The sequence below is a fragment of the Podarcis bocagei genome, assembly GCF_964188305.1.
Source record: "Podarcis bocagei genome assembly, chromosome: 8".
NCBI lineage: Eukaryota > Metazoa > Chordata > Lepidosauria > Squamata > Lacertidae > Podarcis > Podarcis bocagei.
In genome coordinates this window covers 54,230,898-54,255,063 of record NC_138133.1, presented here as the reverse complement: position 1 = coordinate 54,255,063, position 24,166 = coordinate 54,230,898, and the positions used below count along the sequence as shown (strand labels likewise).

At 42.7% G+C, this 24,166-nt stretch overlaps 1 protein-coding gene across 2 annotated transcripts; it reads right to left on the bottom strand.

Annotated features, from left to right (window-relative positions):
* Positions 1 to 1,307: 1,307 nt before the first annotated feature.
* On the bottom strand, positions 1,308 to 24,019 carry TGS1 (trimethylguanosine synthase 1). 2 transcript variants are annotated; one of them, XM_081204477.1, is made up of 13 exons: positions 23,810 to 24,019; positions 21,532 to 21,596; positions 19,620 to 19,801; positions 18,309 to 19,140; positions 16,449 to 16,575; positions 14,649 to 14,735; positions 13,158 to 13,332; positions 11,994 to 12,336; positions 10,898 to 11,068; positions 10,532 to 10,675; positions 9,719 to 9,935; positions 6,854 to 6,932; positions 1,308 to 1,609 (listed from the first exon to the last, which is right to left on the bottom strand). In XM_081204477.1, the coding sequence occupies exons 1-13, from the start codon at positions 23,926 to 23,928 to the stop codon at positions 1,493 to 1,495; spliced, it is 2,658 nt and encodes an 885-aa protein (XP_081060603.1). In that variant the 5' UTR covers positions 23,929 to 24,019; the 3' UTR covers positions 1,308 to 1,492. The 2 variants fall into 2 exon arrangements, with proteins under 2 accessions (XP_081060603.1, XP_081060602.1); XM_081204476.1 differs by lacking the exon at positions 23,810 to 24,019 and having other exon boundaries at positions 21,532 to 21,826.
* Positions 24,020 to 24,166: the final 147 nt, after the last annotated feature.

Genomic DNA, 24,166 nt, shown 5'->3' with positions numbered 1-24,166 from the left:
GAGAAGGAACATGCCTGATAATTAACTGTTTATTGGCAAGAGCAATACAGCAGCTTCCAGGTGCTCCGGATACCACACATTTGTAGCCTCTAAGCAGCTGTCCAGAGGTCTGGACCCTATGGAGTACTCGCAGCAACAGTGGGGGCCCTCCTCTCCTCCAGCTTACATTGCAACCCTGATGGGTTGCATGCCTGCAACCTGAGGCTTCTCCTGCACAGAAGGCGCCACTGCTCTTCCCACTTCAAGACCCCCCTGGTTCTAGGGGAAAGTGGGGTAGGGAAAAGTGGGAGTCTACTGTCAGCTGAACCACCTCCACATCTGGCACACCTTCCTCTGCCCCGACTTTCCCTCCTCCCCAGCTCCTGCCTTGCAGGCAGCATCACCCCACCTTGCATAAATCACTGGCCCCCTCTTCTGGGTCACTGCCCTTGTCCCCTACCTCCCCCACACTCTTCAGAGCCCTTCCAGTCCCTGACACTCAGTGTTCAGGGGGAGGGGCAAGCATGGCCAGGGTAGGGTGCACCAGAGGAGGGATTACAGGTCCTTGCATGGTGGGTCCTCTCAATTCTTGGTATCTCTGGATGCTCCACCACTGTGACCAACAGTCTGGGGGTGGTGCTGTTAAAAGACTGGGTCTGTTTGCCATAGGAGCATGCTGATCCCTTAATTGTGGATGAGCAGGCTGACCTACTGCATTTTATCAAGACCTGGGTGGGCCAGATGCAGCTCTGCCTGCTAACCTAGTCAGATTTGGCAGGGGGAGTTGCTGTGGACCACCAGAGTTCATTTTCCATCACCAGGAAACCCTTTGGAGCAGGAGTAGAAGGCTTGTATCTGGTGTTGGGTCAGACAGGTTAAGGACCCTGCTTCCCAACAGCTTCCCAAACTGAGGTGGTCTCCAGCATAGTGCTGGAGAATTTTGGCATCCATGCCAAAATCCATGCTCTGGGCCCAGTTTAGGATTTCATCATGGGCTGTCTCAAGTGGTTATCTGCCTGACATATGGAAGAGTGGGATACACCCTTGATTTGGCCTTTGCTCCAAATAGGGAGGTGTGGTGGTCTAGAAATATGGGCAGAGATTGCCCCTCTGTCATAGTCTGACTACTTCCTGGTGAAGTTTGTATTTGCAGCAACTATTCCCATCTGCAAGAGGGCAGGAAGTTCAGGTGGTCTATCTATCCTTGGAGGCTAATCTAGCTAATATGTTTGGGAAATGGCCTCACTGCTCTGTGTATGTAAATGGAAGTCTAATTATTAATCCATCTCACACTTTACTTTGATAATCACTTAGAAAATCCTTCAGACTTATTGTAAAATATTTTATTGATAACTGCAACAGGCATTCTAAACTATTTTTCATTAATTAACAAAATGACAATATTTTAGAGGAGCCACTGATTGTAAAATATATAACAGGCAAAGGGAGTATTCTTCAAAGCTTTGGGATAATACATTTTGCCTTGACAAGCAGGTTCACTCACATAAATAAGTCAGGGTGCATGTTTTTTTATTAGATCACCAAAGTATGCAGTTATGGTTTTCAATTTGTTGTTCAGAAAGTTTTGTTCTATTTCAACTTTTCCTCCTGGCCCAGCTAAGGAAGCTACCTAAAAAGTAAAAAGAAAGAAAAACAACAACTGTTAAATAACTCAAAATGTGACACCAAGATGGTAATAGATTCGGAACCTTAAAAGCCCTAAACATCCTCAGCCTTGTATACCTGAAGGGGTGTCTCTATCCCCATCATTTATCCTGGACACTGAGGTCCAGCTCTGAGAGTCTTCTGGCAGTTCCTTCACTGCGAGGTTACAGGGAACTGGGCAGAGGGCCTTCTCAGTAGTCACCCCCACCCTGCAGAATACCCTCCCATCAGATGTTAAGGAGATAAACATCTATCTGACTTTTAGAAGACAACTGAAAGCATCCCTGTTCAGGGAAGTTTTTAATGCCTGATATCTTACTGTGTTTGATGTTTGAATTTGCTAGAAGCAGTCCAGAGTGGCTGGGGGAACCCAGTCAGATGGGTGGCATACAAATAACAAGTTATCATCATCATTATTAGTAGAAGTAGTAGTAGTAGTATAAGCGGGAAGGCTCATCTAGCCCAACCTGTTTCAGAAAACCCACTACCACAGGATCCTTGATAGGTGACTATGAGCCTCTGCTGGGGAAATAATCAAGCCCATAAGAAGTTGAAATAAATGCTACCTGTTCCATACATAGGGACAGCTAGGAAGGCATAGCTAAGGAGCTCTATTCATTGATAAGGCCGTGGTGTGTGGGGAAACAGGTTTCTTTTTGTTCAAAAGTGGGGGACACTTTGGGGCAAGCAAGGCCTGTACAAAGAGGATATGTTCCATTCAAACTAGAATGGAACCAGTCTGCTGACACTTAGGAATACAGGAAGCTCAGTCTTATACTGTGTCAGTCTATAGATCCATCTAGCTCAGCATTGTCTACACTGACTGGCAGTGGCTGTTCAGGGTTTCAGAGAGTGTTCTCTCCCAGCCCTGCCTGGAGATGCTGTGGATGGGGCCTGGAAGCTTCTGAATGCAAAGCAGATGCTTTACCAGTGACCTATAGCCCCCTTTAGTAGCAAAAAGAGGGTGATAAGTCTTTTAAACTGGCATCTTTAAACCGACTACCTGTATTATGTGGTACCTGTATTAATGCCAATTCCATCACCAATTGGCCACATTCACATGTCACTGTGAAGCACAAACCATAGCTTATCATGCATACAAAGATCACGCCTACTACCCTGCTCCCTGGTATGGTTATGTGAAAGCAAATCACATTCTTCGCCTAGTGCTACATCCAAATCAGGGACTGTGGTTTGTCTCAGCCCTAACAAACCACAATCTGTAGCCAGATCATTTGGGAGTGAAACAAACCTACAAAAACTGTTTCAAACGAAACACAAACCAGAATGATGGTTTGTTTTCTCCCAACACTCAGAGGGAGAAGGAAAGCAGCTGTGATTCATTTGTGCATTGCAAACCACGTGACATGTGAATGTGGCTAATGCCTCCTCCCATGGCTGTATTTGGATAGAATATCAATTCATGACATGCCAGCATAAGCAGTTAAGTAGTAAAAGAGTAAACTGGAAGGAAGCATATCTGATTGAATATAAACCCTCCCAGTGACAAACCTACGTTTACTAAAACCCTCTCATTTCCCAGTGCTACTTCCTGAGCTCCTTGCTAGGTAAGGGAGAATCTTGTCTGTGGTACAGTGATTCATTAAGGAATTACTAACTTATCTTGACTCCCCAAAATATCTCAGCAGTTTCCATTTTTGCTTATGTACAAATGACTGGAGTCATGATCTACTTGTGTGGACTAGTTATATTACTGCAAGTGGATTTCTCTAAAGTTCATTGAACCCTGAGAGTTAAGGGGAAAAACTGGATTACGCAAGACCCTCAATACAATCTAACTGCTTCTGGAAACTGCATTTACTTAGTTCCTGTCCTATGCGCACTTGTTTGTTAAAACACATGTGCATGTAGGCAGCACAGCAGGCTTTTAGGGAGAAACAGATTGGATTATATTTAAGAGATGCAACTCTCAAAAATAAAAATAAACATTCTTAGAGAAAATGAATTTCTGTTCACCCCATCAGTTAAAAGAAGGAGGGATCGTCATTCAAATATATGTCGCTTCCAGTTGCCAGCTGCTTATGGCTAGGTCAGGGGTCTGCAACCTTTAAGACAAAAAGAGCCACTTGGACCCATTTCCGAAGAAAAAACAACTGGGAGCCGCAAAACCATCGCGACATTTAAAACAAATATACCCCCGGAGCCGCGATCTGACAGCGGGCGGGAAGGTGACGGGACGGTGCGTGACTAACGCACGCACCGCCCCCATGCGACGTCACAGCCAGTACAGCGCCCGCCACAGTGGGGAGTGTCGGGGTGCACAATGCGCCTCCTTCCCTCGCTAGTATCCGCCCAGGAGCCGCGGCAAAGGTGTAAAAGAGCCACATGCGGCTCCGGAGCCGCGGGTTGCAGATCCCTGGGCTAGGTGCTACATGGAAATTTTCAAAATGGTCTGGAGGACACCCTCATCTCAAAGCCTCAGATGGACAATGTGTGTCCTGTAAAGCTCAATGGGACCTTCTCACAAATTTGAGCATCTGTATGTGAAATGCCCATATTTGCTGCACGGCCTGGGCTGTGCCTAATGGAATAAATTTCACAACTCTTTCTGTTCTCAGTGTACATGTTCTCTATCTGCAGCACATGGAGATGTACAGTTCCAGAGTGCCTGCCTATAGACTACTGAACCCAGTCAAACTTGTTCGTGATCATCTCCAATGGTTTGAATTTGAGTTAACATATCTGAAAAAGGAAAAACACACACACACAAATCTTCCTGCTTCCTAGGATAGAATTGGATGTGGAAGCTGTGTGGATATTTGAAAGGGATATCCGTTATGCTTGTGCAAATAATGCTATCAGTGATGAGATCTGTGTAGTCTCTGCAGCAAAGATTACTTAGGAAAAGCATATCTGAGCATCCCATACCACAAAGATGCCATCCTATGCACATTTACCTGTGATTACATCCCGCTAACTTGACACACCTGCCCATTTGGGACCATCTTCCTATTTGATTGTACAAGCTATCACTGACATTTTTAAGTTTTGCTTTTTCATGTGCTACCAGTTTTTATCTCTGTTAACATTAGCAAGATCTGACATTTTTGGAACCTTTGGGAATTTTGGAATCTGCAATATCTCAGCAGACCTTTATGTAAACTTGGGGAAAGGCTCATGATCCTGAGAGAATAAGTATCTGCTTTTCTCTACGTACTTTGTTATTGCAACAAACCTAGAACTGCAACTGAAGAACAGACAATGGCTTAGATTGTAAGCGCAAACGATCAGCTTCTAGAAAGATCAGTTCCAGAAATGACAGCACACTGGGAATAGTGGTCTGGATGTGTGTGTGCAAACATACATACAATGAAATTTTAACAAAAGTCTGTCCTATTCCAGGGTAGGTGTGTACATCCATATAAATTGTCTTTGAAGTAGTACTTTTTACTGCAAGTTGCTATGAGCAAACATAATAATGTCTAATAACAAACACCACAAAAACAACATTTGTTGACCTAGTTTACCTTCACTTTGCTTTTGTGGTTCTGAGCTTTTTAAACAAAAATACTTTCATGCCAAGCAAGTATCCCACAACCTGAAAACTCTGTCCTGAAAAGTGTATAAAGAAAGCCAGCAGCAAACACCAAACAGTTCATTCTTTGCTCAGTTTAAAAGCACAGCATGCATAATTTACTTATGCTATCTGTATCTTTTTGGTATGACTGCTCCCTCTAGAGGAAGTAGAAAGAAACTGACAATAATTCAAGTTTGATCACCTTTGCCCCTTCAGGCAGTGTTTATATATCTTCAACATTTTAAGGCTGGATTTGGTTATTAACTGCTTATATTAAACTTTGTGGGGGTTTGTACATTGCTACATCTACAGCAATGTAAATGTTGTAAGAAAACTGAAAATGCAAAGTAACGGTGCCCAAACTTTTGAAGTGTGATGGCAGACCCCAGTACAAGGTAGTGTAACAGGTATGGTTCAGGATCTCTGATGTGCAGCCTGCAAGCCTTTCCTTGCTAGCCATGCTTGTAGACATTCCTAAAACAAGGTTTTAATGCTAAACGACCAGGGCTTGGGAACACCCTTAACCATTATTAGAATGCTTAGATGTCAAAAATCCTTAAGTAAAAAGAGGAGAGATCTGTATACAAAGTGAGAAAGCGAATAATCCAATTTCCAACTTTTAAATAATTACTAGCATTGGAAAAGTTGCAGCTGCACCAGCCCAGTACAGCAAAACATTTAGTGATGGTCTTTGCCAAAAAATTACACCTGGTCCAGCTCTCTGAGTTCTTTGCTCGGCATCAACTAGTATCTAGGGTTACATTGCCTCAGAACAAAGAGATTCTATTTTTATAGTCATTAACAGACCTAGCCCCTATGGACTGGCCTAACCCTTTAAAAATGCTATCTAAGCTAGTGGTCCTTGCTAACTTTTTGTGTACTCACTGATTTAAATTATGTTTTTCTTTCTGTCTGCTCTGCCACTCAATCTCACAGAGTGACCTCAGTTTCTAGCACAGAATGATAACACTATCCATACTGTCTCTGCTGTTCAACCTCTATCATGTTTCCCTTTGGTCCTTTCCGCCCAAACGTCTAAGGTTATTGAATGTCAAAGAGCCTACTTTTTTTTACAACAAAAATACATATTTAGCATTCTAGGACCCGTAACCCTCTAGGTGTTGGACTCCAACTCCCGTCAGCTCCACTGTGTAATGGGCAAGGTCGGGAATGATTGGAGATGTAGAGGCCACCTGATTCCCCATCCTTGTTATACAGGGAGAAAGCTTGACAACAATAATATTCAATCTTACACATTCTACATAGGCTCCCAGTCCTCCTTACAACAAACGTGTAAGGTAGGTCAGTATTATTGCCATATTGTAGATGGAGGTGGGAAGAAATGGAAGGTGAAAGAGAGAGACTGGACTTAAGCCTATTGGGCAGAGGGGAAATGTCTGTTCGCAGCTCAGGGGCAGAAGTCAGTCAGCAGAAGCCTTGCATAAGGACTTTCACTTGTGCAACAGGGCTTTCCCCACCTCTGCCCCCCCAAAATGGCTTGAGTAGGTGTGCGGAGAGTCCTCAAAACAGTGTGTGTGTGTGTGTGTGTGTGTGTGTGGGAGGGATCATTCCTTTTGGCAAGCTGCAAATGCGCAACACTGAATTGCACCCTACGTCTCTAGAATAGCAACTGTACCAGCGCTACCCCTGAACCTGCAAATTAAAACTTACCTGATCTATGTTAGCATTACGAGGAAGAAAGTACACAATCTTGCTGGTAATCTTTTGCGACAGCTTGAAAATTTCAAATGTACAGATGTGTTAAGGAAGAAAAAGCAAATACTCTTTCAATGGGGATGGCTCTTTTAGTAAGACAGTCCCCATAGGTAACACACATTCTTCCACAGGTATATACAGAAGACCATGAGTGATATTCTAATCAGGGCCCTAGTCTACACAAGCAGCAGGATGAGGTAGCAGAGTGGATTGTACCACTTCAGAATGCAAGATAGGTACAGTGGTACCTCGGGTTAAGTACCGTAGGTTCTAGTGTATTAGAAGACCCCCCAAATTGGCAGCTGCAATTTGGGGGTTCGTCTTATAAGCCTAGTCGCCTAATACGCTGGGCAGGTCCGTGTTGGGAGAAAGCCGCCTGGCGTGGAGCGGACTCCGCTCCGCCCATACCCGGCGTATGAAACGACCCCTGACTCTTTAACCCCTTTTCCGGGGTTAAAAAGTCGTCTTATACACCGGACTCTACGGTACTTAATTTGTTCCGGAGGTCCGTTCTTAACCTGAAACTGTTCTTAACCTGAAGCAACACTTTAGCTAATGGGGCCTCCTGCTGCTGCCACGCCGCCGGAGCACGATTTCTGTTCTCATCCTGAAGCAAAGTTCTCAACCTGAAGCACTATTTCTGGGTTAGCGGAGTCTGTAACCTGAAGCGTATGTAACCCGAGGTACCACTGCATAGTTTTTAAATATCTAGTAAAAAGCAAAACACAACTATTTGCAAGTATAAAAATGAAAACAAAGCATTAACAAATCAGCAAGAAGTATTGTTCAGATTAGCCTTCTTCTTGCTATGCTAATTTTCAATTTAGAGCTGTTATTCACTTTCAAAAACGTGTCTCCCCCTACCCCTTGCAGTTTAAGTGGTATATTCCATGCAACCACTTTAGGTCTCTCCAACCTAATTCCCAGCTTCTCTGCTGCATGTACTGACCATACCCAAACTACTTGTCTAATGTTGTCTGATGTTGTTCAGATGCCTGATGATCGTCTTCCAAAGCAACTACTCTATTCCCAACTTAAGAATGATAATGCTGGTGGACAGCAAAAGAGGTTTAAAGATTATCTCAAGGTAAATCCTTAAAAATGTAGTATAAACACCAACAACTGGCGACAACGAGCCCGCCAACTGGAGAATAAAGGTAAAGGTAAAGGTACCCCTGCCCGTATGGGCCAGTCGTGTCCGACTCTAGGGTTGTGCGCCCATCTCACTTAAGAGGCTGGGGGCCAGCGCTGTCCGGAGACACTTCCGGGTTACGTGGCCAGTGTGATGAAGCTGCTCTGGCGAGCCAGCACCAGCGCAGCTCACGGAAACACCGTTTACCTTCCCGCTATAAAGCGGTACCTATTTATCTACTTGCACTTAGGAGTGCTTTCGAACTGCTAGGTGGGCAGGAGCTGGGACCGAAAGACGGGAGCTCACCCCGCCGCGGGGATTTGAACCGCCGACCATGCAATCGGCAAGCCCTAGGCGCTGAGGTTTTACCCACAGCGCCACCTGCGTCCCTGTTCAACTGGAGAATAGCCTCTACCAAAGGCGACATGGACTTTGAAGAAGCATGAACTCAGGCCGAAAGGGAGAAACGTTTGGCAAATCATCCTCACAGTGATTTAACTCTCACCCAGAAACCTATGTCCTCACTGTGGAAAGATGTGCAAATCCAGAATCAATCTCCACAGTCACTTACGGACAAACTGCTAAGACCATTTTCGGCTACGAGTGATCGCCAAGAAAAAAGAAGGTTTTTCTCCAGAGACAGAAGTGTTTCTAACCCTCACTCATACCATATGGACAACAGATCTGAAAGGATGATCACGATGAATTTGGAAACCTGAAACTGCCCTTTACACTAGGTCCTCAATGTGGGAATTAGTTACTGAATCATCTAGGACACATGTAAAGTCATCCTATAAGAACTCAGAAATGTTAACCCGGAAGGAATTATTAGATTTAGTAGGTGATCTCGCCACAGGACCAAGAGTGAGATTTGATAAGTATCTGATTCTTTACAGCCCTAGGAGTCTATGAACCAATTTAACACCTTTTGTCTAACAGACAGTCAAAACTAAGAACAAGGAACTGTCAAAATGTGGTGGTTTTTTTTTTTTAAGCAACTACAGAAATTCCCCAGATTACGCAAGACTTTATGCCAACTCAAACAAAACCTCTTCAACAAAAGAAATCTGGTTGTCAGCATTATAAAGGCAACATCCTAATTAGGACCAATTCTGAAAAGAAAGTCACTTTTTAAAATAAATAAATAAATAGTATTCAGATAATAAACATAGGGGTGTGTGAAAAAACCCAGCTTGTCTGGAAGCTTATTTATGATGTAATTGTCCACATCTCTTGTTAGTCAAGAGTACCCAAATCTCTCGTGAGAGAAACAGCAATGAACATTTGATTTACAAGAATCAGTTTGCAACACTGTCATCAGCTGCTTTGAAGAAGAACATCACCAATCATTCAACAGTACAAAAATCTTAACTCATGACACTGGAATTCCTATCCAAGTTGTGTCATGGGAAAAAAACACACCCCACAATAGAACTTAAGCTTAATATAAGCAACTTGAAACTAAGACTACAATTTTCAGATCATCTGAGCCCCTTGCAACTACAAAGTAAGGGGGAAGGACCCTGTTCTCTGGAAATAATTCTTTGGGAGGAAGGGTGGGGTATTAATTTAATGTATAAGATGAAATGATATATGGCAGAAAGCATAATATGTGATATGCGGTCACCCTGTAAGAAAAAACAGCATTGGTTTTACTTTTGTGGAACAAGTGACTTGAAAAAGGATATCCATCGGGAGAAATCATAGTCTGAACATCAAAGATTTCTGCAGCAGCATATTCAGGGCCACCCCACGGAGGGCTCAGAAACACAACATCTGCTTTTAAACTGGATGCTAGCTTCATGAAGTCTCCACAGATGAACTCTATTTTATCTGCTACTCCATAGACTTCTGCGTTGTTGAGAGCAAGACTGATCTTCACAGGGTCGATATCGATTGCGATTACTAAAAAGAATGAACAAGGTATTTTTTTTAACACAGAGGTTTTTTTTAATTCAATCAGTCATGTACAGTATATTGAAAAGCAAGGAAGCAGTGGGAATTAGTATTTGTGCCACATAAACAACCAATTGCCTAAGCTGGAATAACACCACTATATTTTCTCTGCATTTATATAATTTTTTTGGCTGGTGTATATTGTGTAACTCTAAACTAATCTGATAATGGTTTACTTTTTCTAAGCAAGCAAAGCGTAAGGCTGAACTCAGATCGTCATGGAAAAAAAGACTCCATCTCTTGGAGGATCTCACTAGTGAAAGCAGGAAAGGCACTTCTGCAGATTCCTCCCTCCTCTTACATCCACACAGTAGAGGGTGGAGGCAGTATCCAACACTTCCAAGACAACATGGAAAGTGACACTGGGAACTGGAGGGAAGAATTTAGCCAATTGCAAAGACTAGATCTGTCCCCTAGTAAGAATCTTTAGCTTTAACTAGAACACACACAATACACAATCTCTCTCTATATATATCTACCACAACACTAGCATTATTAATGCGTACACAGTGGAGAAGAGAAAAGAAGCAAACAGAAATGTTTACCTTTTTTCCCTGCCAAGGCAAACTGAATAGCGTTTCCTCCTACGCCACAGAATACATCTGCTATTAAGTCAGAGTTGAAGGACTGGCTTACACGATCCGCAATATGCTCTGCAATCTTCTCAGGCGTAACAGAAAACCATCCCTCTAATGGAAGAAAGCAGTAGTCATATTTCTGTACTTAAAAAGGGCAAGCTTGAACATAAAAATCAGTGAAGTATATAGCTCACACATGCACAATCATCATTTAGCAACCGAAGTATCAAGTGATGATCTACATGTGTAGAATGGTCTATTACAGAACTTGCCAATCACTTCAAAACAAAGTAGCTTCCAATCAATATATTCAGCTTTATCATTACTATTTACCTCTGTCTAACTGAATTCCTTCATCAAATCGAGAGAACAGTCTATACCGCTGTGCCCAGTATTTAGCCAACTCGGGATCAGCAACTATTTCAGGAGGCAGGGGTTGCCCACACCTGTTTGTCATCTTCGGTATTATCTTGATTTTCCTCTTGTTTGTAGTTTTTACTTCACCTAAACCAAAGAAAACCATACTGTGCAATTAGCTCATTTCTCTTAAATGGGTTTAGGAACACAAAGAAAAATCTAAACTACTTTTATTACCCATTTCAGTTCAATTTATGCATTGCTTCAGAGAGCCAGGAGGAGTCCCAAAATGATTACAGGGACAACAGCATGCAAAATATAACATACAATAAAATCCATTAAACTGAAATAAATATTAGTGTAATTGTTCACTTCGGCTGCTGATATTGCAACAGGGAAACAAAAAAGCCACAGAGATCTACTTTATTGCTGCATCTACTGTAGTAATCAAAAGTGAAATTCCCTACAAATTTATTCACTGGGAATAAGAAATAAAAAAATAAAAAATAAAGTAGCAAAAGAAGCATACAAACACATTTCAACAAAAATTAGTACAATGAAAACCAAAACATTCTTTTCTCCCACCGAGATTTCAGAAATTTAAGAGAACACAGAAATTCTCTTAAACCAACCAACAAAACCTTTTACGCAAAACTCCCCCTAACACCTATGTTGCTTATCCTATAACATTTCTTGAGAAAGAAACTCTTCATTGGACCAAGAAGATCTCTACTATAGGTTGGAACTGCTCTCTTGTAAAGCAAACTCACAGAAGCAGGCAGAGTTCCATGCTCCCTCATCAGCCTGCTACATTTATTTCCAGCAGAAGTTGTTGCTAGCTGGATTTTTATTCAAAGGAGTAGCTGGTGAAGTAGCACTCTGTTCTTCGCCAAACAATCCCTCTTGCAAATAAAAAGGGGATTAATTTTGGTTTTTTAAGGCTTTGGGGGCTTATCAACAGTTTCTCATTCATACACACAGACACAGACACAGACACAGACACAGACACACACACACACACACACACACACACACACACTTTTTAAAGCTTTTACTCAGAATTATCACATACCTTCTGCTTCCACCTGTAAGTAGTCCGGAATGTCCACAGGAACTAACTCTCTTCCTGAAGGATGTGCATCTTCTCTTCCTGCCTCTTCCTTAGGCTCCTGGAACTTCCAGTCACTTGCTGCTACTACCAGATTTTCTTTGCCTTTTCCCTCAGCGCTGTTTCCTCCACGCTTACCAGAATCTGAACTGGAGAACGGCAGGTCACTTTTGGAAGAATCCAAATTATTTTGTGAGCCAGCAATGTTTTCCTGTTCCTCTGAATCACTACTGGAAGAAGGAGGGTGAACTCTGTCTTGAGACATCTCTTCCGCAGGCTCATTCACTTGTTTCAAGAAGCTTTCTACCTAGGAAGACCATGTATTACAGAACCACATTTCAAACAATTGCAGAAATGTGACTTGCTACTGAAGGGAGATTATCACTACTTCAGCAGTCTAAGTAAAAGGAGAAAGTCGTCAACAGAATCCTACAAAGGAACACTACGTTTTGGCATTTGGGAGCATTCACCTCACAGGCTTGTAGACTCCCCCCACCCCCAGGAAGGGCTCTTCCTCCACTCCACCACTGTTTACTGTGATATCCAAGTTGCTTAAAAATTATGGCTCAGCCTTAATCCTGATAGTTTCTTGTTATGTCTACAATGAACCTTGATGTAAGCGGACAATGCCATTGCAGAGAGAAACAAGCTGTTTTATCTGTGTAAACTGGTCCTTGGGTACATTGTGTTGCAGTTTCTTTCACTGCACATATGCAAACCAATGAAAATATTCGGATGGACATGCAGTACAGTCATCACATGATGCACCACCACATCAGATGACCTTGGCAGCTGCAGGGTATCTATATGTAGGGAGCTTCTGACATGGTAAAATCTCAGTTCCTGTATATGCCCCAGGAACAATCCCAGATGGTATAATGGGGCTGCGTCCTTCCTAAACATTGAAGTCTCTTCTTAAGATACAGTCCTTACTAGACTAATATGAATTTAATTACTTACATAATCTAGTATACAGTAAGAAACATACTTTCTTTCTCTCACTAGCAACTAAGAGCATTCTAAATTATGAACACAATCTTGCACTATTTTTAAGAGCCAACAGACACACAGGTTTTAACATCAGAATCCCAAGTTCAAGACTATTAATATACCATATACAATACTGACCTTAATCAAAATGCTGCTCTTTTTAACTGCCCCTGTCTCAGGTTCTTCTGTAAAAAATATATGTTTCCTTTTGGTCTTGACTGTTCTGTGCATGTCCAAGAATTTTGATTTAAACTTCATATTTTTATTGAGATGACTCACTCTTCTTTCACTGAAGTCAGGAATGTCTCTGTATCTGGAGAAAACAGAATAAAAGTTAAAAACAACCTTTTCAGTGAGGGGGGGAGAAGTTTTGCTCAGCTTCACAGTATGTTTATTAGCTGTGCCTTCTTCAACTGAAGGCCCCCTTTAAGCATGCCAACATTGCCACATAAATAGGCCTAAAAAATTAATGGAGTCACAGCAGTAAACTTTGCTTTTATACATACTGTGATACATTTATAGCTTACTAAAAGGCTTTAATGCATTTTGTACGAATATATCTTGTGTTGAATCACGCAAGTATTTAAATAAGGCCTGGGGAACCTTCAAGCCTCCTAGCTAATTAGGCCCATCAAGTCTCCCCATTTGGTCTGCAATGACATTTCAGCCAAGCCATGCCCACATGCCCTATACCTGATGTCATATATAATGTTGGGGGTGGGACAGGTTTAAATCCGGCTCAGCTGAAAGGTGATTTGCAGGCAAAACCAATCAGTTTATGCAAAGTACTGCAAGTATAAGTGCTTTGAAAGGAGCTTAGAGTCCTTTTCAAATCACTCCAGAAGACCTTGATCAGATGACTGAAAGGGACTTAGCAACAGTGACCAAAGTGCTATCTTGTGCAGTACTTTGAAAGGGGTTTCTCCAGAGGGTACTGAGTAGCACTTTGCAAAGCACTCTGCAAGACATATGGAGGGCATAAATGTCACCCAACATCAATGTGAAGCCAAGTGATTGACAAGTAAGCTACCAAACACTGCCTGCCCAGGGCAAGGGAGATCATGATCTGGCCCACTGGCCAGATCCAGTTTTCTACCTTTGATCTAAATGGTCTTAGGTTGTGGTTTTTTTTGTAATTATGAACAAGTCTAAGTATCCGTCATTTGTGACAACTTTAGTATATCAAGAAGATGCAGGAAGTGAACACCCATAGTATTTCAACAGCAACCTAGGAAAAGGACATATTCTATGCATAAAACCAGCAACCATCAGCAGCATCACTTTTAGGAAGGGATGGGGAACCTTTGGCCTGATGGCCAAATGTGGACCTCCAGAATTCTCTATCTGGAGTTTCCAAGTCATACCTCTCACTGACCCTGCTCTGCCTGCTCCTGAAGTGCTTTTGCATCTTACTTGCTTGAATGGATACAGGTGTGTAGAAACCTCTAGATTTTGCATGGGTTGAATGTAGCCTACTGTACAAAGGCAAGAGCCACACCTGTTGCTCCACCCACTTTTTGCCAACCACCGGCATGCAGCCCCTGGCAGGTTGCCTAAGAGGCAAGGTGGTCCTCAGGCTGAAATGGTTCCTCACCCCTGCTTTAAGGAAACCATTAGAACACTTATTACTTTTGTCCTCTGCCATGTTTGAGTCCCAAAAGACAGCAAATCTTTTCTGAATCAGCCTGGGAATGTTCTTCAGCATCCAATTCATGGCTAGAAAGAAACAAAAATATTTGTCACTACAGTTCACAGTAACTTGAGACAAAACAGCTGCCTATTTTGACTTCAAATGAAAGGTAAGTTGATTTCTAAATGATTATAAAGCAACTGAGCAAAAGAAACAAGTGTTTACTGAATTCAAATAATGACTTTTATCACTTGTTTACAAGGTCAGAAATTCGCAAAGCCGGGTTCCCCAATGATGCCTAATAAATGCCTTCTCAGCATTACCCGAAGTTTTGTGCCCAATATTGTTTCAAACTGAGACTTAGGGTCTTCAGTGAGACTGCCATAAAGGCTTTTGGCTTGAAAGGTAAAAAGTAACTGTACAAAACCATTAGTCTGCCTATCTCTACCAGGAAGGGAGGGGACAACCTTGGACTCAGAGAACTCATAGAATATTAGAGTTGGAAGGGACCCAAGGGTCACCTAGTCCAACCCCCTGCAATGCCGGAATCTCAGCTAAAGCATCCATGACAGATGGCCATCCAACCTCTGCTTAGAAACCTCCAAGGAAGGAGAGTCCACCACCTCTCGTGGGAGTCTGTTCCACTGCCGAACAGCTCTTACTGTCAGAAAGCTTTTCCGAATGTTTAGTCGGAATCTCCTTTCTTGTAACTTGAAGCCATTGGTTCGAGTCCTACTCTCCAGTGCAGGAGAAAACAAATATGCTCCCTCTTCCATGTGACAACCCTTAAGATATTTGGAGATGGCTAGCATATCTCCTCTCAGTCTCTTCTTTTCCAGGCTAAACAAGCCCAGCTCCTTCAAGTGCTCCTCATAAGGCTTCGTTTCCAGACCCTTGATCATCTTGGTTGCTCTCCTCTATACACGTTCCAGCTTGTCAACATCATTCTTAAATTGTGGTGCCCAGAACTGGACACAAGTATTCCAGGTGTGGTCTGACCAAGGCAGAATACAGGGGTACTATTACTTCCCTGGATCTGGACACTATACTTCTGTTGATGCAGCCTAGAATAGTGCTAGCTTTTTTTGCTGCTCCAAAGGCCACTGTCTGTGGCCTTTGGCCCATTTTCAAACATACAAGTAATCTGTTCAATCCTCTGGCAAGAGCAACGTGCCTGTCTATCAGCAGCCTGCTGAGTAGCAAGGAAGGGCAGGGAAAAGACAGAGAAGTGAGATCAAAAAGGGAGAAGAGAAGGAAATGCCTGGCCATGCTGGCTTTGGCACCTTCCAACACTGACATGTGATTCCCGACAGAAAAAGGCTGCAGACCCCTGTTCTAAACTATAGTGAGTTATTCTTCAATAGAAATAGACCCAAGAGAACAGCCTTATATTTCACAGAATATTCAAATCACTAGTAATAACATGAAAGCAGCAACATTTTAAAAAAGGCAATATGGCAGCAGCCAGTAAGGGTTAATAAGTACAGTCATACCTTAGTTTTCAAACAGCTTAGTTCTCGAACGTTTTGGTTCCCGAATGCCACAAACCCAGAAGTGACTGTTCCGGTTTGCAAACTATTTTTGGAAGCTGAACATCCGAAGGGGCTTCTGCAGCTTCCGATTGGCTGTAGGATCTTCCTGCAGCCAATCAGAAGCTGCACTTTGGTTTCTAAATGTTTTGGAAGCTGAACAGACTTCTGGAACAGATTCTGTTCGACTTCCAAGGTACGACTGTACACTAAATCATATAGGCACCCAAATGTGAATGGGAGAAGTGAAAGATATGATAGATAACCTGCCTCCTCTTTAATCTGACTTGTTTGTGTTCAGGTGGCTCATCATCATCACCATCATCACCGTCACTGTTACTGTGCGATCCCCTACCTCCTGTGGCATCTGAACAAGATCTAGATGACCCCTGTGAAACTAAGAAGGAAAAGGAGGGGGGGGGGTAGAGAAAGCATTGCTTTGATACACTGGTGGGGAATTTGTTTGCTGCTAGGTTTTTAAGACTCCATCAGCTCCATCGTTCATGGACAATAGTCAGGGATGATGGGAGTTGAAATCTAACAACATCTGGAAGGCCACAAGTTCCTCATCCCTGCGTTAATGAATTTTATTTGTTTGTTTGCTTAATTTGTATCCCACCAATGGTGCTCAAAACGGCCAACAATAATACAAAACACAGCAAAATATAATAAAATACAGTAAAACAGCAATCTTCAAGCAGTCATTCATTTCCTGTATGAGGAAAGCAACTTCAATCAAAAAAATTACATTTTCACCAAATTCACAGTGGAAATACTATTTTCCAGTTGCTTTTCATTAGGAACCCAACTGCACTCATCAATCTATCTGGTGTTGAGACAAAACTGTTGACTGTGCATTTGGCGAAACAAATCAATCTACCATCAATCTGAAAGCCTCTGCTTCATTGAGTATCTGATCTAGGCATTTAAAATTCAAAACTATCAGAAAGCCATTCTTTCAGAGCCTCTTTCCAAACAACAGTATAACAAAGTCCAAGTAGCCAGCTCTGAATTGAAAACATCAGCATCTCAGGAATGTTCGGATTTCTGAAATACTGACAGGGCTGGGAGGTGCCTGGGCACTGCAGTATGTTCTGATAGCACCTCAAATTGGTAGAAATGCCTAGCAAGAAAACCAAACATTTCTGTGGAAAGATCAGAGGAATTGTGGATAGAATATTAGGGGTGTTTCAGAGAAGCAAGGTTGGGCTTTGTCTTAAGTGAAGATTGAACAATAGTTTCCCTTTAGAATGACAAATGCATGTGGATGGAACACACACACCCTTTGCCCCTTTACCACCTCACAGACTAAAGGCCATTATTACCTGTACATCTTGCAAAATGGAACCAATCACTCTATTAGATTAATATTTTCAAAGTGAGACATCTGGGTGCTAAATAACCTTTGAAACCCAAGACCATAATATGGATGTGAGGCTCACTTTGTAAACAATATTCTAAAGACCATTCACATTTTGCAAATGACTCTTCTGAGTCCAAAACATATCCCTTTTGAGAAGAAATGCCTCATCCCTACCTGCCCTGGAAATGATAGGTAGAATTCCAGGCTGCAGAAGTAGCTGCTTATGCACACTTATTTATTCTCTACTGGATTCAGTGCAGGAATGTAGTAGACAGACAATATCTCTGAGCTGGCACTGGAAGCGAGTTGAGAATGTAAGCTGGAGCGTAGCACTTCTACACAAACACTGTCTACACCAATGTTCTGCATTTCTGCTGGCTGCTCCCCTGCACTATTTTCCAGGTCACTATTATGTGTGGTGTCAACTGAGAGCACAGGGAGAGGGTCTTTTTAAACCTGTGTTCCAAAGCAGTCTAGGATGCTTGAAAGACAAAGTGTTCAGCTCTAGACACAAAGTCTTCGATGTGTCATCTACACTTCTTCAGCTGAGAATGTAAGTTGAAGGATTGGGGGAAAGGGGAGGGAAAGGGAAACAGGATTGCAAAGAATGGGGAATAAAACATCCAAAATAATACAGCTTTTATATGTGCCACTCAATGGAGAAATGCACAGTACGGAATATAGGATGGCTGCAAGGGAATTTCTTTCCTAGCTTTTGCAAACACAGGGTCTTATGCCTCCTGGGAAAGGGAACCTAGTATACCAACCTGGCTTGTCTGAACATCCATTTTCAGAAGACGCATTACTTTCTCTTGTTCCCTCATCACATTTCACAGTCTGAGCAGTATCACAAGGACAACACCTCTCAATGCTTGTTATGCTCAGTCCTCTCTGACCATTACAATCATCCGCATTTTCCAATTTGATCCGTTCTGCTTCTTCAGAGTTTAGATTTATTTTACTAATTTCAGGAAGAATGTCACTATTACAGTGATTATCATTTGGAGAAGGATTTTCCTTGCAGCTGGCACTGGATGCGAGTTGAGAATGTAAGCTGGAGCATAGCACTTCTACACAAACACTGTCTACACCAATATTCTGCATTTCTGCTGGCTGCTTGGTTTCCAGATCCCCTGCACTATTTTGCAGGTCACTATTATGTGTGGTGTCAACAGTCCAACCTTGACTTGCCCAGTAGTGAAACTGTTGCCAGTAATACCAGTATAGTTCATTATAGTGCTGCTCCCACTTTTCCTTTACTTCAGGATTATTCCAAGGCTCAGTAATAGACAAAAGTTCAAAATTTTTCTCTTGCCAACTTTGCCACAGAAGTCCTTCTCCATACTCACTCCAATACTTTTCCCATTTTTCTTTCATATGAAACTCATCAAGTAAAAGCTCTCCATTTTCACAGCTCTTGTCATTCTCCGATCCCTTTTTAATTGAAGAGTGATCATCGGAAAGAGAGAGGTCATCTTCATCATGATCTTCTTTCAATGATTCTTGCATTTCTGTGACAATATCTCTTTGCAGCGTTTTCTTTTTCTTCATCTTCTTCTTCTTCACTTTCTTACTTTTCTTACTAATATTCTCAAGTGCCTGAAATTCAGCATGAAAAAGCATAAATGCAGTTTTATGTACTTTGTTCAACAGATTCTGATTCAATATGGTTACCTAGTTAATTTATTTCACAAATTTTCATGGTATAGCTTGGTTGTAACCCAGCCAGAAAATCACAAATGACACATCTACCCAGCTCTACAATTCTATGATTCTACGCCATAATCTTCAACTGCTATCTTATTTGAGGTGCTCTTAGATTAACAGCCAAGAATGCATTTGCTTTCCAATTTTTTATTTCCAACTCAACTTTTCTTTTGTCACACTTCTTAAAAGCCCATTTTCCCTATTCCTTCTCTCATTTAACTTTGGTTTTTAATTCTAGAGCCAGGAGGAAAAAGAAATGTATACCTGAAAATTCTTTTGTGGGGTTTGTTAATGCAAAGTACTAAATTTACTTTACATTCCAATAACTTTAAATAGCACAAAGGAACAGAAAATGCATTGGGTTTTATTACCAATGTCTTATGGGCTGCTGCGTTGCCAAATTGAACAGGTAAGCCCATGCGTTTCATGAGTTCAGCCTCTGAATCGAGTTCAACGTCTTCCACTCCAGAAGCATGACTGTTAGATAAATCAGCAGTCCCAATGGAATTACGCTTGTCTTTTTCTTCATCCTCGGTGGTTACTTGATCTTCCCCTGTAAACCACAATACCAAGTTACAAAGTTGTATTTTCATTCTTACTTTTGTCAGTCGTAGATTTCTGATGCAGAAGAATTACAATACCAAATTACCGTATTTTTCGCTCTATAACACGCACCCGACCATAACACGCACGTAGTTTTTAGAGGAGGAAAATCTGTAGGCATGCCACCCATAGGCATTCCCTGCATAACACGCACAGACATTTCCCCTTACCTTCTAGGAGGAAAAAAGTGAGTGTTATGGTGCAAAAAATATGGTATTTTTCCCAACAAGCATCATTTCAAAAGAGTACACCAAGTTCCTTAGGAAAAATGATTAATTTTCCTTAAAGCGAATTGCATTAGATGTTTATTGAAGTTTGAGAAGATGCTCTCTTGAAAATACCAAATGTAAGTGAATAATTGACTCAAATGTATATTCAGTGATTGATTCCAGGCTTAGATTAACTCTGTTAGTCCAAAGCTAAAGTTCCCAAAATGCTTGAATTTAAATAAAATATTAAAAGCACGATTTCCTACTGCAGACACTTTTTCTTCCTACAGGCACAAATACAAGGGGGGAAAGAACCAGAGGATCTCACAGTCATGAAGACTAGATACCAAAGGCACACAACTGTCTATATGAGAACCCAGCTGCAAAACATTTCAAGCCTGAAATTCTATTTAATGCAAAACTATGTAACAAAGCAGGCAGCTGGCAGCCATACCATGTTTCCCTAGTCCATGTCCCTGTTTGTGAAATGTTATTTCCTCACAGGCACCTATTCTCATGTCCTCCTTATTCTCCCATGCCTTTTACAAATATCAGCTAAATTATTTTTAGCCTGTTCTTATTGCTGCTATGTTCTCTTCTGCTGCTTTGCTCTTGTTACCAACTTGCTGTTTTTATCATTTAACTTTTGTAGGGGTTGCAATGCTGCCCTGAATACTATCAGGGCAGAACTACAATCACTACAAAAATTCATTGATGGGTGGAGTATGAATTGTATAGTAAGCTAACTAAAATGAATAATTATTTGTGGAACCAGTCAAGAAACCTAAACAGAATTCACATGCAGCAGTTTGTACAGCAGTTTCTTGGGATAGGGGCGAAAGCAGGGAAGGGGCACTGCTGAGATGCCCTACCAACTGGTTGTTGATCAGTCTCCTACTGTTTTATGGCTGAGGACTTTTAGGTTGGAGTTCTGAGATTTAATTGTTTTCAGGTACTGATGTAACCATCTAATAAAAATCACTAGAATCAGGCTATGAGATATTGGATAGCCTTGGGTAGAAGTGCTTAGCAGTGATTTGAATCCATGTTTATTCACATATATGTGTAACACTAAGAGTGGAATTTTGTGCACGTTCACTCAGAAGTAAGTTAATCTAGGCTCACTCCCAGGTTGATGTGTATGTAGTTCATAAGTAATTGGTTCACGTACCTAAAGACACCCTATCTTGCCGATTCTCAAGCAGATTTCATATGTGGTTTGGAACAATATATTTACTCAAGCAAAACTACTGTTGTAACACTTTCCATATATACATTCTCTTTACTTTTCCAAAAGTCTTCACCTACATTTTCTTATATGGAAAAATCTGTATCTGAGCATTGGGTTGATAAATTAATAGCAGGAATACAACTATAATTTGTTAATTCAAGTTTCTCTACCTTAGAGGTGTGCAAACAACTTATTTTGCAATGCACACAATGTTAATTCAACATTGTGAACATATCTTACCTATACTGTCACCTTCATCTTTGACATAAAAGCCCTTCAAGCCTAGTTTGTAAAGTTTTCGATCCCTAGGGAATAAAATAAAAATACATGTCACTGTTAAGGCCATCAATGAAATATGGAAGTAAAATAGCAGATGACAAAGAAAGCATGCAAAAAAGGCCTTCTTTACACAACATGCTATAATTTTAGTTTTCCTGAAACTAGTCATCATGTACAACAAAGAGTCTTGAGGCATCTTAAAGACTAACGAATTTATTTCTTGGGCTACATTCCATTTCATCAAATGTATGAAATGTTGTCCCAAGGTGTAGACAGCCCAACTCTCTTTGGCATATTCTTCTTTCTGTTGCTCTCATATGCCTTCAGCTTGACTGAAAATAGTGTGTATTTCCATTCAAGAAGGGAGGGACGCGGGTGGCGCTGTGGGTAAAACCTCAGCGCCTAGGACTTGCCGATCGCATGGTTGGCAGTTTGAATCCCCGCGACAGGGTGAGCTCCCGCTGCTCGGTCCCAGCGCCTGCCAACCTAGCAGTTCGAAAGCACCCCCGGGTGCAAGTAGATAAATAGGGACCACTTACTAGCGGGAAGGTAAACAGCGTTTCCGTGTGTGCTGCGCTGGCTCACCAGAGCAGCTTTGTAATGCTGGCCACGTGACCCGGAAGTGTCTGCGGACAGCGCTGGCTCCCGGCCTCTAGAGTGAGATGAGCGCACAACCCTAGAGTCTGTCAAGACTGGCCCGTACGGGCAGGGGTACCTTTACCTTTTACCATTCAAGAAGTGGCAGGGGTCTGTTCAACCTGGCACGTCTCCATGCCAAGACAAAAAATGCAATGGGTTCTTATCCACAATAAGTGGTTTGTAGATAACGCAACCTTGACAGCACAAGGAAACTACAGAGACTCATCAACCCCAAGCCTACATGGAGTTTGGCCTCACCATCAGCCTGACAAAGACCAGCATCCTGTTTTATGGAAGTGAATCATGGGTAGCTTACACCCGCCAGGAGTGACACCTCAATGCCTTACATATGTGCTGCGTCAGGAAGGTTTGGGGCACCACATGGCAGGGCCGAGTCTCAAACAAAGGTGTTTTCTCCCAAGCTCACATTCCCAACATGTTTGCACTTCTGTCTCTGTGGCATCTATGCTGGCTTGCTCATGTACACAGAATGGAAGATGGCAGAATCCCCAAGGATGTGCTCTACGGAGAGCTGCCTTCAGGCAACAGGCCTGTTGACAGACCAACTCTAAATTACAAAGATGCTGCAAACGTGACATGAAGGCTGGCAACATTAACCCCGTAGTATGGGAATCCTTTCCAGACAATCACGGTGCCTGGAGACGGGCAGTCAGGTGCATCCACACCAGTGACCAATGGAGGAATGTCCACTGGGAGGAGCACAGAGAGAAGAAACACCATGGTGCACTTGGAGCAACAAAACCAGCATGGAGCAACAAAACCAGACGGCCTAATCTGCAACAAAACATGCCTGTTCCATATCAGTCTCTACAGCCAAAGCAGGTGCTGCAACTCTCCAAAAGTTTGACTTTACACCCAAAGACACACACTTCCATTGTATCCTGAGACAGACAAATGCCAACAACATGAGAAGTCTAACACATAGCAGCTTTACCTTACTTTACTTGAGGGGGGGGGGCACCCCTTGCATTTCACCCCACTGTTAGCTAGCAAAAGTGTGGCAGAACCTCATAATTACTAAAATCCAGGCTAAATTAGCTGAACTTGGAACCCCACTAAAGTACATGAGACTTAGTTGTGACTAACATGTCCCATCTATTTCAGTGGTACTTGAAGTTCAACTAACATATGAACAGGATTTCCCAAAGTTGTGGTACACATACCCCTGGGGGTATCAATGGGTGCATGACTCCCCCCTCACCCACTTCACTGTGATGTTTTTCCGGCTGCAGAAAACAATTCAAGGATAGAACAGTATTATTAACCCCTGCCCCCCTATATATCTCCACTTGTGAAGATCTTTGCAGCAGTAAAGACTACGCTCTCTATCTAACAATGGATCTAACCCATTGCCATCATCATCACCACCAGGTTGCTACTACTCAGAAGCCGCGGGAATTCAAAAGGACACTCCTCGGCGCCACTTCTCCCGCAATTAAGCCGCCTCGGATCCCTGTCAGAGAACTAGGCGGGAAATAAACAAGCAAGCAAAAAAAGCGAGTGAGACCTTCTGGGTGGCCGCTCACACCGGCTCCCCCCCCCGCCCCCCACCCGACTCCACGACCCCCACCCGACTCACTCCACGAAGGCTCGCGTGCACAGGCAGAGGATGTCGCTTCCTGCCTCCGCCTCTCCTTCGCCCCGCAGCGTGAGCAGCAGCTCGGCCACCACCAGGGTCTGCGGCACCTCGCGCAACATGCCGCCACTTCTGCCCCTCGAAAGGACTCGAGGCAAGCAAGGGCTCCGAACCCCGCGGGAGAAACAGCGTGGCGGACCCACACGCGGACGGGTATTTCCGGCGGAAGTGCGCGTCCGCGAGTGTTGCACCCTGTAAGAGTCCGGCGGGTGGGAAAGGCGATGGCGCGCGGGGCCGCTTTGTGCCCCCGAGGAGCAGAGCGAATTTGCTTGGACCCCTCCCTGTTCTGCGGACATTTGA